General features: G+C 39.3%; 1 protein-coding gene across 2 annotated transcripts in view; it reads left to right on the plus strand.

The window, feature by feature from the left end:
- arhgef25a (Rho guanine nucleotide exchange factor (GEF) 25a) overlaps positions 1–13,114 on the plus strand; it is a 135,322-nt gene that overhangs the window by 114,713 nt on the left and 7,495 nt on the right. For both annotated transcript variants that reach the window (XM_017707953.2, XM_017707960.2), the window contains 7 exons: positions 27–119; positions 2,589–2,639; positions 2,991–3,068; positions 3,176–3,367; positions 8,122–8,302; positions 10,157–10,368; positions 12,564–12,731. In XM_017707953.2, coding sequence (XP_017563442.2) covers positions 27–119; positions 2,589–2,639; positions 2,991–3,068; positions 3,176–3,367; positions 8,122–8,302; positions 10,157–10,368; positions 12,564–12,731 — 975 coding nt within the window. The remainder of the gene's footprint in view (positions 1–26; positions 120–2,588; positions 2,640–2,990; positions 3,069–3,175; positions 3,368–8,121; positions 8,303–10,156; positions 10,369–12,563; positions 12,732–13,114) is intronic.

Raw genomic sequence — 13,114 nt, forward strand, 5'->3', positions numbered from 1 at the left:
GCGCTGTGTGTGTGGTGTGTGTGTAGGAGCTGAAGCAGCAGCTTGGCCACCGGTTGCAGCTGAATGATCTCCTCATCAAGCCTGTGCAGAGGATCATGAAGTACCAGCTGCTGCTGAAGGTGAGACAAGGTGTCCTCAACACAAAAACACACTGATGGAAAATGATGCATTGAAATGATATTGCATTAACACAATGTTGCTTTTGGCAATAACTGTTTGTGGAAAATTATGTACACACTGTATCAAGTCAATTCAGAGCACTTTTTTTCAGTGTACATTTGTACAGTGTTTGCTTTTAATTCTGTATTAATCTAGCAAAGAAATGCCACATATACATAGCAGTGGGAAAACCTCAAGGCATCACAGAAGGCATAATAATTTTTGTGAAAAAAATACATGTTTTAATTCTTAGTTCATTTTTCTTTAATAAAATCATTGTGCTTGTTGTATTTATACTCTGGTAGGAATACTAAAGCAGTACTCCTTTGGAAACAAAAAAATCTCTAAACAACCCAGCACAAAATTATCCCGTCGGGATTTTTTTCCTCTGTTACGTCAAGGTAGACACAGCCAAGTGAGCTCTTCGATTGGCTAGGACTTCAGAAGCTGAACTGAAGGCCTAATGTGTAAGATTAACTGGTAACTCAACAACTGAAAGTGGAGTCAAACAGTCATGTTTGATTCTTACTGTTTGGGACCAATTTTGTTAGAAAAACATCACATTAGACCTTTAAGAAGTCCTAGATAAGTCACTGACTTGAGTATGAGCAATCGGCAAACTAGTGAGTAGTAGTCAAATTCCAGCTGTGACCCAAGCTACCTGGCTGGAAGGATGAAGTCTAACACATGCTTCCCGTGAGACACAGAAGCACCACCACATGTATTTGAACTGCTGGTAACACAACATGGTTAGGTGGTTGGAGGAGAATGCTAACTGCTTATTCTGCTATCGATTTACTTAGTATCACACTGAGTAATGGGGGGAAGAGGGAAGGATCTGTAATGATGGCTTGGTCTCCCTGATGCAGCTGGTTGTGGCACTGGCAAGGACCAAAAGATCAAATGCTCAGATGGTTGCACCACTCAGGAACCCAAAATGCATTTTTTTTAGAAAAACTCTAACAACCTATTTGACCAAATTGACTCACAGTGTCAAAATGTTTTTTCTTTTTCTCTCACCATGGAGATATTTGGTCCCCATAAAGTGCAAAATAAATGACCACACACACAGTAACGCACATCTAGGCAGCCACCACCACTTTTAAATGAATGTGTTTAATTAGCTGCCTCAGGCAAAGACAACAACTTTAAATGGATCATTAGCAGACAAATAGTGTGCCAAGTTCAGCTCTTTGTAACCAAGTTCTCTAACAAAAGCAGAAAAGTAAATGACTCACCGAGTTCACCAGTATAACCCTTTGTTCTTTTTTTGGTCTGAGTCACTGATCTCTGCTGTACTGGAATTTTTTCCTTATTACCCATTCCTAGTGTGGTAGGCCTCTCCCAGTATATCACAAGAAAACTAGTCTGGGAGACTAACACACATCAGTTCCAATGTGTGTTACCATCCTTTTAAATTAAAGAAGACATGCAGATGTGGGGGTGGTTTGGATGTCATGTAGAGATGGAGAAGCAGCATGCTGTCCTCCCAGTATGAATCAGTTTAGATCCGTCTCTTTGCTTTTGGGATCACCTCCATGCAGCTGAACTGTGCTTTTATGAGACATTCCACTAAAAGTGAGTCACAAATCTAAGCCAAAGTTAAGCTTCCTCTTAACCTAAAGTAGTTAGATCAGCAAAAAATTTTTGGTGCTGAGTTTTTTTAGTTTCCTGTGCAGCTACGAGGCTAGTGTAGCTAACAAGGAATGGAGGCTTATATGGGTCATTCTACTGAATTGGTTCAAGGCCAGAGTTCAAAACACCTTTTGGACTTTGTACTGACTTGGACTTTAGACTAAAATCCTTTTGCTTTGACTGAGCCTATACCTTAATTATATTTACTTTATTTAAACAAATGACTGAACATCCCATTTTGTCACTATTAAAACAGTCAATACAGAAACTTACGTTTTTTTCACTGTTTTGAATATGTATTTCGGAGGTGACCATTCTTAATGTTACACAGTGATTTTCAGACTTTGGGATACATTTACTTCAGAATAATGGGACCTAACTGCTCATGTAGATATGAGGGAAAGGGATGCAGTCTCACTTGCTGCTCTGAAATGCAGGGTGGGACTAAAATAAGGATCCATCTATGCCAATGTCAGAGATGCACCTTTATTTATTTCGTTTTTGATGCAGTCTAAAGTAACTAAAATAAGGATCCATCTATGCCAGCGTCAGAGAGTAAGTTTTTATGGAGTGATAATTCTAAATTTGTATTTGTGATTACTTGGATCATGAGAAGCAGGAAATGTAACCAACTTCTGAGACTAAACTTTGGAGATGTGGAAAATATCCCTTCAGATGTCTTTGTAAAAGTGAAAGCAAGTCTCTGGAAAAGAGTGAGAGATGAAATGAAGGGAAAGAGTGAGCACACTAAGTTCTGATATAAATACAGTACATACTTTTGTTTATCTCTACAGGATTTCCTAAAATATTACACCAAGGCTGGGATGGACACAGAAGAGCTGGAGGTATGAATCATCACTCTGAAACTGAACTCATAATTATCCAGTAGTTTTATTTCAAACAGCTAAAGAAGGGAAAAAAATACAGGGTGAGAAGTATCCCATTACTAGGGCATTGTGTAATGTTCATACAGGCGCCAAGCAGAGCTTACTCACGGAACTCTGTGTACTCTGTCTGCTTCACTGTTAACACTCAGGCAGGAATCTCTCAGGAATACAGTAGTTCTTACTTAATGCCTTTTCTAAGATCTGTTGTCACATATTTTTAAAAGTCAACACCCCACCATCTCCAGCAGATGACTGCGTTACTGAACTCACAGTTAAAATTCTCTCTCTCTCTCTCTCTCTCTGGAACAGAAAGCAGTGGAGGTGATGTGCTTTGTTCCTAAGCGCTGTAATGACATGATGAATGTGGGTCGTCTGCAAGGCTTTGAGGTACGGCGCCAGACGTGGGCTGCAGTTTAAAACTCTCTCAACACAAAAAAGAGATAGTGTACAAGTCGGAGCTGTTTCTGGCCCCTAAAGCCACATTCTGTCTGCAGGGGAAGATCACAGCGCAGGGTAAGCTGCTCCAGCAGGACACCTTCACTGTCACCGAGCAAGACAGCAGCTTCCTGTCCCGACCCAAGGAGAGGCGGGTCTTCCTGTTTGAGCAGATCGTCATTTTTAGTGAACCTATAGACCGGAAGAAAGGATTCTCACTGCCGGGTTACATCTTTAAAAACAGCATCAAGGTGGGCCCCTTAATGAGAGGAAGCCTGGAGGGACTTCTTACCAAGAGAGTTAAAAAAAAAAGACTATTTAGAAATATATCTAAATCCATTTACATTTTCAAACTGCTTTGTCACATAACACTAAAAGAGTGAGCACATTGCGTTTCTTTGTTTTATGTTGTTTCTTCATTTCCACAAGAATAAACTATACTGCATCAACACAGTTAGTGCCCTAATTATTTTGATGCAGCCCTGATATGTTTTGCTCATGTGGAAATAACATGGACATTTGAAGCAAGTAAATTCAATGCACTCACTTTTTTAAGGTTAAAGTTAAAAGGGAATTCCACTGATTTTTCCGAATTTCTTTATCATTAAGCAATTTAATTAAGCACAGTTGTTCAGATTGATTTGATGTAAAATGCTCTGTTCTAGAGAAATTTACAGAGATAGAATTGTTTACAGTGGCCGTGAACAAGTAACCAGACTTCTGAGGAGTTTAATGTCTATAAAAAGCTCCCTTACCGAAAGTTACAATTTGCTGACTGATGCGGTCTAATGGCAAAATAAGGGTTTGGCATAAAACATTTTTTCACTTGACCTAAAAAAACCCCAATTTTTTCAGGTTTACCACAATTTTCCCATCATAAACATTACATATAAAAAGACACATGTAGGTTCACTGGTCAGTTTAGATAGTAAATAAATGATATTTGTGTTATAGGCATTGTGATAACTGGTTCCTATCACCACCACTATAAAGAAATCTAAATCTGCAAGTTTTTCACAATAAAGCATTTCACATCAAACGTCTCTGAATGAAACCTGTGGAATTCCCTTTTAAGGCTGCACAGTACATCTTTTTTTAGCATTATTGTGATGCTGGCCTTTGCAATACACAAAAGAATCCTCTGTTGACCCAACTGACAAAATGACACGAGTACAAATCTGTAAAAAATATTTTTTGGGGTCCATTTTGAACTAATATATTTTATACCAAACCTCATTCATATCATTAGGACATGTCTCAGGCATCAGGCAGCAAAAAGGATGTCTTTTATGACTCATAACATTCCATTACTATTAGAGTAAACATTTACAGGACATGGGGATTATTTTTGATTCCTAGGATTATCTTCCCCTGTAACACAATTGCTTCTTTAGGACATCTAAAATTGACATACTGAACGTATGACACATCATGTTTGAGTATATATAAATGGCAGTGTTTTAAGCAATTCATACAAAAAAATAAAGTTTGTATGCTGATAAATATCCTCTGGATGTCATTTCAGAAGATGTAGTGGACTTGTTTGAAGAATTCTTAAAGCTCCCAGCGTGTCCTATTAAAGATTTAATTTTTGCCAAATGTTTTTTTCCCCCAGTTTAGTCATGTCCAGTTCCCAACCCCTTGCTAGGTCTCCACCTCCACACAGTGCTTCCAAGCTTAGAGGGTGAAGGCTAGCATGTGAAGCCTCACCACATATTTTCAAACTGCCACCACTGCAATGTAATTGGACAGCTCAGCATGTTTGGAAGTGAACATGAACTGCCAGTTCTGTTATGTCAGACAGGCACGTTGACTACCACTACACTGAGTAATGAGGGAAAGGGAGGACTGTCCTGCCCTCCCAGAGAGAAAGAGGGTAATTATTTTCTCTAGGACTCCTGGCTGCTCAAGACTGCAGAATAATCGGGGATCAAACACCTCACAAAGTTTTGCACATATTGTTGTTCAGCTGACCAAAGTAGAAAGCCTGTTAATGGTTACAGAACATCCTTTGTAAACTGGGAAATGGTGCTCTGCAAACATCCTGACCATTTTTAGATATTCTAGATCTGTTTCTGTGGGCGTTCACCTGATCCAACCCATACAAATACATTTGATTATTATATATTATTATTGCATAATTTCTTTTTAATTGCAAGGGTTTTAGAATAGGGTTAAAAATATATAACTACAACACATATATATTTGCAATATATTTGTGCAGTAGGCATATTTTGCTGCCCTAATTCAAATGTATAGCACTAGCAGAATAGAGAGCTGAATTACAGTTACATCTTAACGTAAATTCAGTTATGGCTTCTGGGATGGGCAAATTATACCAATTATCCACTCTAGCTGCTGAGTTCATTTAGCACTATCTGTAATATCATCTGCAATATCAGTAGCTTCATTACCATTTGCAATATAATAGTACTTCATGACCCTCATTTGACTCAGTGACTGCTTATGTATTGCTGCTCTTCAGTGAAAATTACTGCTCTCATAAGCACTACATTATAGACATTAAACACATTATTATGTTCCATTTGCTTACAGTGGATGAATTACATATGCCTAGTGGACATACAGTACTGTGTGAAAGTCTTAGGCACCCAAGACACATTTTCAAAATCTATTTATTTGTGTACTATGTGTTTATTTGCTGAGAAAAGTGTTGATATTTGAATGAACAAAATGTATAGAATATTAATTAATAATGATTATATATATATATATATATATATATATATATATATATATATATATATATATATATATATATATATATATATATATTTATAGTGATTTTATAAATGTTAGTGTGTTTGTTTAACCATTTTCAAGCCTCTCCTCGAGGAAGCCCAGTATTATATGTAGTTAAAAAGCAACTCCTGGTTTGACCAATCAGTGCTTCATTAAATTGTGCTCATGATATAACTGATGATATTAACAAGGCTCTGTGGTGGCTGTGAAGGTGTCAAAGAAATTCTTGTTACTTTTTATTTGTCACGATTGGCCCCTCCCTGTCCTGTCCATGTGCTTCTGTTTTGTTTTTTAGTCTGGCCCCTTGTTTTGGGATTCCGCCCCGATTGTTCCCACCTGTGTTTCCGCCTGTCCCTTGTTAACCCTTGTATTTAAGCCCTGTGTTTTCCTGAGTTTGTTGGTCTTTGTTTGTATGTTTGTAAGCCTGTTTTATCGTTCTGATTGTTTGATGTTTGGGATGTTGTTTATTGTTTGATTCTTGTTTGTTTGTCATGTCTGCCCCCCGATCAATCTGTGTTGGCTCAATGACTCTGGACCGTTTTGACCATGACCCTGGATTTTCCCTTAATAAAAGTTGCTTATCTTAGCATTTACGTCCACCTTCTCGCTCCCCAAAATTACATTATTGTTTTTGTTTATTTGAATTATGAATATGACTTTATTCTAATGTATATTGTGATAAACTCACTGCTGAGGTAAATTTTTAAAAATTTGCTCAGATGCCTAAAACTTTCGCACAGTACTCTATACAATATTATTATGTCTTATTAGGTATTAGAACCACACAGTTTGAGCAAAATACCAAATGGTGATTATATTGTTTAATACTAATGTTTGAATTATGAATTTTCATTATATAATAAGCTTAAAGATGAGTTTGGTGGAACCCTTACAGAACCTTTTCAGGAACATCTTAGATCAGTCATGTACAGTACTGTGCAAAATTCAAAGATCATCTTTCATTTATTTGATTTCCAGTCAAACAGACATATATGTTATTCTTTTTTCAGATGTTTCTGAGGACATTATACATAAGATAATCCACTTGCACAAGGCAGATGGAAGTCAGGAAGGATGAAGTGAGAAAACAGAAGTATCAAAAGCAGGAGTTTAAAAAAAAGTGTTACATGTGTGGAAAATGAGTCTAACAATCGTGCAAGGCATGGTAGACCAAAACTCTCACTATCGTCAGATAAACAGCACTTAAAGCTTTCACCTTTGAGAAGGAGGAGAAAATCAAGCAAAAAAACACTGAACTCAACACTGTCTGAGTATGAAATTGTAACGCCGGGGAGCGAGGAGGCAGACGCATATGCGGAGATAAGCTCAGGGTCATAGTCTAAAAGGTCCAGGGTCATAGAGCCAACATGGATTGAAGTAGGTACAGACATGTCAAAATAAACACTGAATCAAACAACAACAAACATCTAACATCAAACAGTACGTCCAAACAGTTCAAACAAAGACCAATAACCAGACAGGGGAAAACACAGGGCTTAAATACATAAGGGTAAACAAGGGACAGGTGGAAACACAGGTGGAGACAATCAAGGGCGGAGTAACCAAAACAAGGGGCTGGACTAGGAAACCAAAACAGACGCACATGGGCTAAATGGCGGCATTGGGACACAGGTAACTCGGGCTGCATGGAAACAGCTGGAGTTTCATACCAATGGAACAGCCACATGCCAGTGTGTCACTTATCCACTGTGTCCATTGGCGACTGGTCTTTCTGTAATGCCGGGGAGCGAGGAGGCGGACACATATGCAGAGATAAGCAACTTTTATTAAGGGCAAATCCAGGGTCATAGTCTAAATGGTCCAGGGTCATAGAGCCAACACAGATTGAAGTAGGTACAGACATGTTGAAATAAACACTGAATCAAACAAACAATCAGAGCATGTAACATCAAACAGTACATCCAAACAGTTCAAACAGGGGAAAACACAGGGCTTAAATACATAAGGGTAAACGAGGGACAGGTGGAAACACAGGTGGAGACAATCAGGGACGGAGTAACCAAAACAAGGGACCGGACTAGGAAACCAAAACAAACGCACATGGGCTAAACCAAAACACCACGAACACATGGACAGGACTGGGAGGGGCCAATCATGACAGAAAGGATGTGTAGCTATCAAGAAGCCCTGACTGAGAAAAGAAAATGACATCACAATGCCATATGACTGATATTATAGTTCAAATCAAAATGAAAATTTCAATGTGCTGTGTTTCTTTCAGATGAGCTGTCTGGGCCTGGAGCCATGTGTAGAGGGTGACCCGGCTCGATTTGCGCTGACCTCTCGAGGGGCTGACAGCAGCACAGTACGCTTCGTCCTGCATTCTTCCTCAGTGGATATCAGCAGGTCTTGGGTTAGTGATGTGAGCCAGATCCTGGAGACCCAGCGCAACTTCCTCAACGGTGAGCCTCATGCATTTCCACCCTCACGCTCCCTGAGCTCCACCCACATCCTCTGCTTTGATCTGTGAGTTGCAGATCCAGGAGAGGCCCAGCCTGTCAGCTTTGGCCAGCACTGCGCCAGGTGCAGAGCAGTTCAAACTGCTTCTGTCATAAAGAGCTACCCCAGGCCAGAGTACTGATCGGTAGAAGTGCTGTTAAGTCCAGTCTTCCGGTCACACAGAGTTCACTCTCCTTCAGATCAACAGAGCTGAACATTCAGCCTGAGTTCAGGATTAAAGTGGGTGTTATACATAGGGTGATCATAGTCAGGAATTGTGATGTAAGTATTAGTGGTGAACTGAAAATATTTTGTTAAAAATGGCCAGAAATTACTAAACTTTTGACTAAAACAGGTCAAAGTAGTTGTGTAGCAGACCACTTCAGAATAAATAGTTAGCAACACTTTTGAACCATTACACAACATGTAATAGGCACATGTTACATGCTGTCATGAGCTGTCATGATAGACCATGTCCCATGATATAACCGAACAAAGTCTGTCATGGTTAGCATTACCTTTATGTCATCTGTCATTGTCATGATAGACATCACATTTGTCATGACAGGTTATGTCATGAATATTTTTGCTTAGTGTACTTTACTTAGCTGATAAGATGGTAAACGTTGACATGTTTATATGTATGTATATGTATATGTATGGAATAAATGGTAAGAATAACATGACACGGTGATCCATCATATGTCTAAACGGTTGTAAACATATGCTGAAATCTAAGACAAAAGTAGGGAGCTTGCCCTCCTTTGCCGGAGTAACAGCCTATGCTGCTCTAGGAAGGCTTTATACTAGATGTTGGAACATTGCTGTGAGAATTTGATTGCATTCAGCCCCACAAGCATTAGTGAGGTCAGGTACTGATGTTGAATGATTAGTTCTGGATCAAGACAAATGTCTCTTCTGCTCATCCAAAATGTTTTGGATGGAGCTCCATCACTACAGATAGCAGTTTCACTGCTCTACAGCCCAAAGCTGCAGAACTTTACACCGCTCTAGCTGATACTTGGCACTGGCTATTGTGACATTAGTCTCATGTGCAACTGCACCAGAACATCCCATTCTATTATGTTTTTCTAAGGAATTTTTAAAAGCTGTTGTGTTTATTGAGAATTAAACATATTAATTTCCTGTCCTGCACTGGTCATTGCTGATGCTTTCAAAGAGCCTGTCACACAACAAAATAAAAATATATAATATATAATACTTATTTTTATTTTTATTTTTTGTATTCACTGCATGTATTTTTACATTTTACAATTTATTATATTGAATGGATATTTTTATTGTATTTGTATTTTTAACAAAATTTTTCCCCAAATTAGTTGTAGTCAGTTTGCTTGTCTTCCCCTATCACACAATGCTACCAAGTTAGGAGGGTGAGGGCTAGCATGTGCTTCTTCTGAGACACATGATGCAGCCACCACATCATATTGCTAAAGCTCAACACACATGGAAGAAAACACTAACAGCCAATTCTATTAGGTCAGCTAAAAGATGCCCACGTTGGTTAGCAAAGCATGATGTGATGTGATGAAGGAAGAGGGAGGAATATCCTACCAAACCAGAGAGCAAGGCCAGTTATGCTGTCTTGGACTCCTGGGCACAGATGGCTTTGACATTGTCGGAGGTCAATCTTACAATCTCCAGACAAGAAGTTTATTTTAAAAATTATAAAAATATTACCCTACAGTCAGCTCTATACTCATAAAATAATTATTTGGGGTAATGTATTGGAAATATTATGCACTTTCAGCCACGTGCATGCAGTATGACAGTGTTTGCTGTGTTGTGTTGTTCAGCCCTACAGTCGCCTATAGAGTACCAGCGGAGGGAGAGTAAAAGTAACAGCCTGGGCCGAAGTATGAAGGCTCCTGTGTCTGCAGCCTCCAGTCTAAGGCCTCACTCCTCAGCCTCCATCGACAGGCAGAGAGTGCCCTGCCTGCATGCCTACAACTCCTCACTGCCCACCCTCTACCTGCCCAGCCAGGGTCCCGCCAACACACACACAGAGGTACAGTCCTCATTAAGATACATATCTGCACATCAAACAGCTAAAACTAGTTATATCTTCTGAAACACAAGCCGAATTATCTGCATTAAACTCACCCTGCCCTCAGCTAAAAGTGCAAAACACAGCACACACACACACATGCACGCATGCACGCACACACACACACACACACACACACACACACACACACACACACACACACACACACACACATTGAGACAATATTTAACAAGAAACATGACCATGTCCAGCCTGGTGAACTGGAATAAGCTGTAATAGACTCTTATTAGCTGAGATGTAGGAACACATACACACGAAATTACTCTTTCTAATGCAAGCCTAGGTCATAAAATGACTATGATAATCATAGAGATCAAACATTTCCTTCAATATCACTAATGCTTATTTTTTTATTAAAGCAATATGTTTTGCTTGTATAAAATTCACAAATGTGTAGGACTTCATGTATTTTATTGTTAATAATAAATAATAAACAATTCTCCAGCCAAGAAATGTACTCTGCTTAGAGTAGGCTCATTGTTGCAACCATGGGCCATTAAAAAGCAAACAAGAACGTTTTTTACTCATCATTGTATTCAGCAGTCATTTCATGAACATTTCAACATTTTGTCATACAGTAATGAACATATTATTATATAGCAGTGTTTACTGCAGAAAGTTTGATCTTATGGGTTTTCTTATCAAATTACTTTTGCAACAATAATGCTAATTTCTGCTAGAATCTCTATGATTTTTTGTTTTGTTAACATCAAAGTCACAGTGTCACAAATTTATGTTCCCACACCAGGTTTAATGTTTCTTACGCAGATCTACCAAGAACACTTTTAAAGCTTGTAACGTAGGCTGTATGTTTAGTACTGTTTCAGCCAATTTATTTTCAGACCATATACACCCTGGTGCCTTTATTAATACACTCTGTGATCCATGTGAGCAGCAACAGCTGTCATAGGTGTACATACATGGAGTATTTAACCCCTTATATAGCCAATGCCCCAAAGTTTTACTACACACTCCTACAACCTAAGAATTTCTCAGCCAGTTCGCAATGAAGTCCCTGTGGCTACTGATTTATATGCCTTAGTGTGTAATAAGCCTGAAATTTTAAGGGATTAAGAATAGCTTAGAACGCAGTTCAGCCAATCAGGTTTGAGTACCAGACAATGTCTGTTTATTAAAAAAAATAATTATGCTGTTCTGTCCATACAATCTGGTATTGAGAGCAAATGCTTGAACTTTTAACAGTCGCTATTTCCGTACACTAGGCAGCGATGTTCACCTTTTACTCGTTAGATGAGAAGAGCCTTAACTTGGAAAGTTAGCTAGCTTTTTTGTGCTAAATATGCATAGCATGAAAAAAAGTTTTTTCAGCAAATATTTCAGAGCAGAAAGAGCCCACATTCTTTTCATGATTCAAAAAACTGTTTAGCTGTAAAGTTGAGGATAGTTATCCGCAATTATCAGTACTAAATGATATGGCAACATACATGTGGTGTGTTTGTTTGTGTTGCACTGTTATGAGTGGAACCAGCAGGGTTGCTGGAGTTTTTAAACAACTCGGTGTCACTGCTGAACTGAAAATAGTCCACCAACCAAATATTCAGCCCACAGTTTCCTGTGGCCAGCGTGCTGTGACCACTGATGAAGGACTACAGGATGACCAACACAAACTCTGCAGCAACAGATGAGCTACTAACTGTGACTTTACAGCTACAAGGTGGACCCACAAGATATGAGTGTCTACCAGAGTATACAGTGAGTTGACACAGTGTTTAAAAACTCCAGCAACACTGCTGTGTCTGATCCACTCAGACCAGCGCAGCACATACTAACACACCCCCACGACGTCAGTGTCACTGCAGTGCTGAGAATGATCCACCACACAAATAATACCTGACCATTGAAGAACAGGGTAAAAGTGGGCAAACAAAGTATGCAGAGCAACAGATGAACTACAGTCTGTAATTGTAGAACTACAAAGTGCATCTAAATGGTAAGTGGAGCTGATAAAAAGTTCAAAGTGTGTAAATACAAGGTGACAAGCTTTTAATGTTATGCATCATGTTTCATTCTGGATCTCTCGCTAACAACAGCCTTATCAGTTAGAACTCCTTCAGTGATGAGTCTAGTCTCTAAACCCTGCACTGATTCTTGTTCATGTGTGATTGCATTTACAGTTAACGCAAGAGCAGCGCAGCATGCTGGAGTCCAGGCTTGAGTCCCAGACGGTGTCCCCAACTCATGTGCAGCTGGCCTTCAGGGAAGAGCCCCCACTCTCCCAAACTCCACTCCTTTGCCAGACAGTGTCCAATGGCGTCTATCTCCCCAACACACAGAACTCACAGGTATGACAGTTAGCGAATAATTTGTGGTAGTTATTGACTAAGATGAACAATAAAGTTAATAACTTAGAAAAGAGGCCACATTACTCCCCCTACTGGACACAGGTGGAAGCACAAACAGAAATATACGTACACACACACACACACACACACACACACACACACACACACACACACACACATCTTCTAAGCATCTTCTCCTTCTGGGTTATGGAGGGTACTGGAGCCTATCCCAGTTGTCATCGGGCAGAAGGCAGGATACACCGTGGGCAGGTCACCAGTCCATCACAGGGAAGACAGACAAACATACACATACACACACACACACAAACAGAAATAGCACACTGAAAATAAATACATATGGATTAACATGATTCAAATGTAGA

The sequence above is a fragment of the Pygocentrus nattereri genome, chromosome 9 (genome assembly GCF_015220715.1).
Source record: "Pygocentrus nattereri isolate fPygNat1 chromosome 9, fPygNat1.pri, whole genome shotgun sequence".
In the NCBI taxonomy this organism is placed as follows: Eukaryota; Metazoa; Chordata; class Actinopteri; order Characiformes; family Serrasalmidae; genus Pygocentrus; species Pygocentrus nattereri.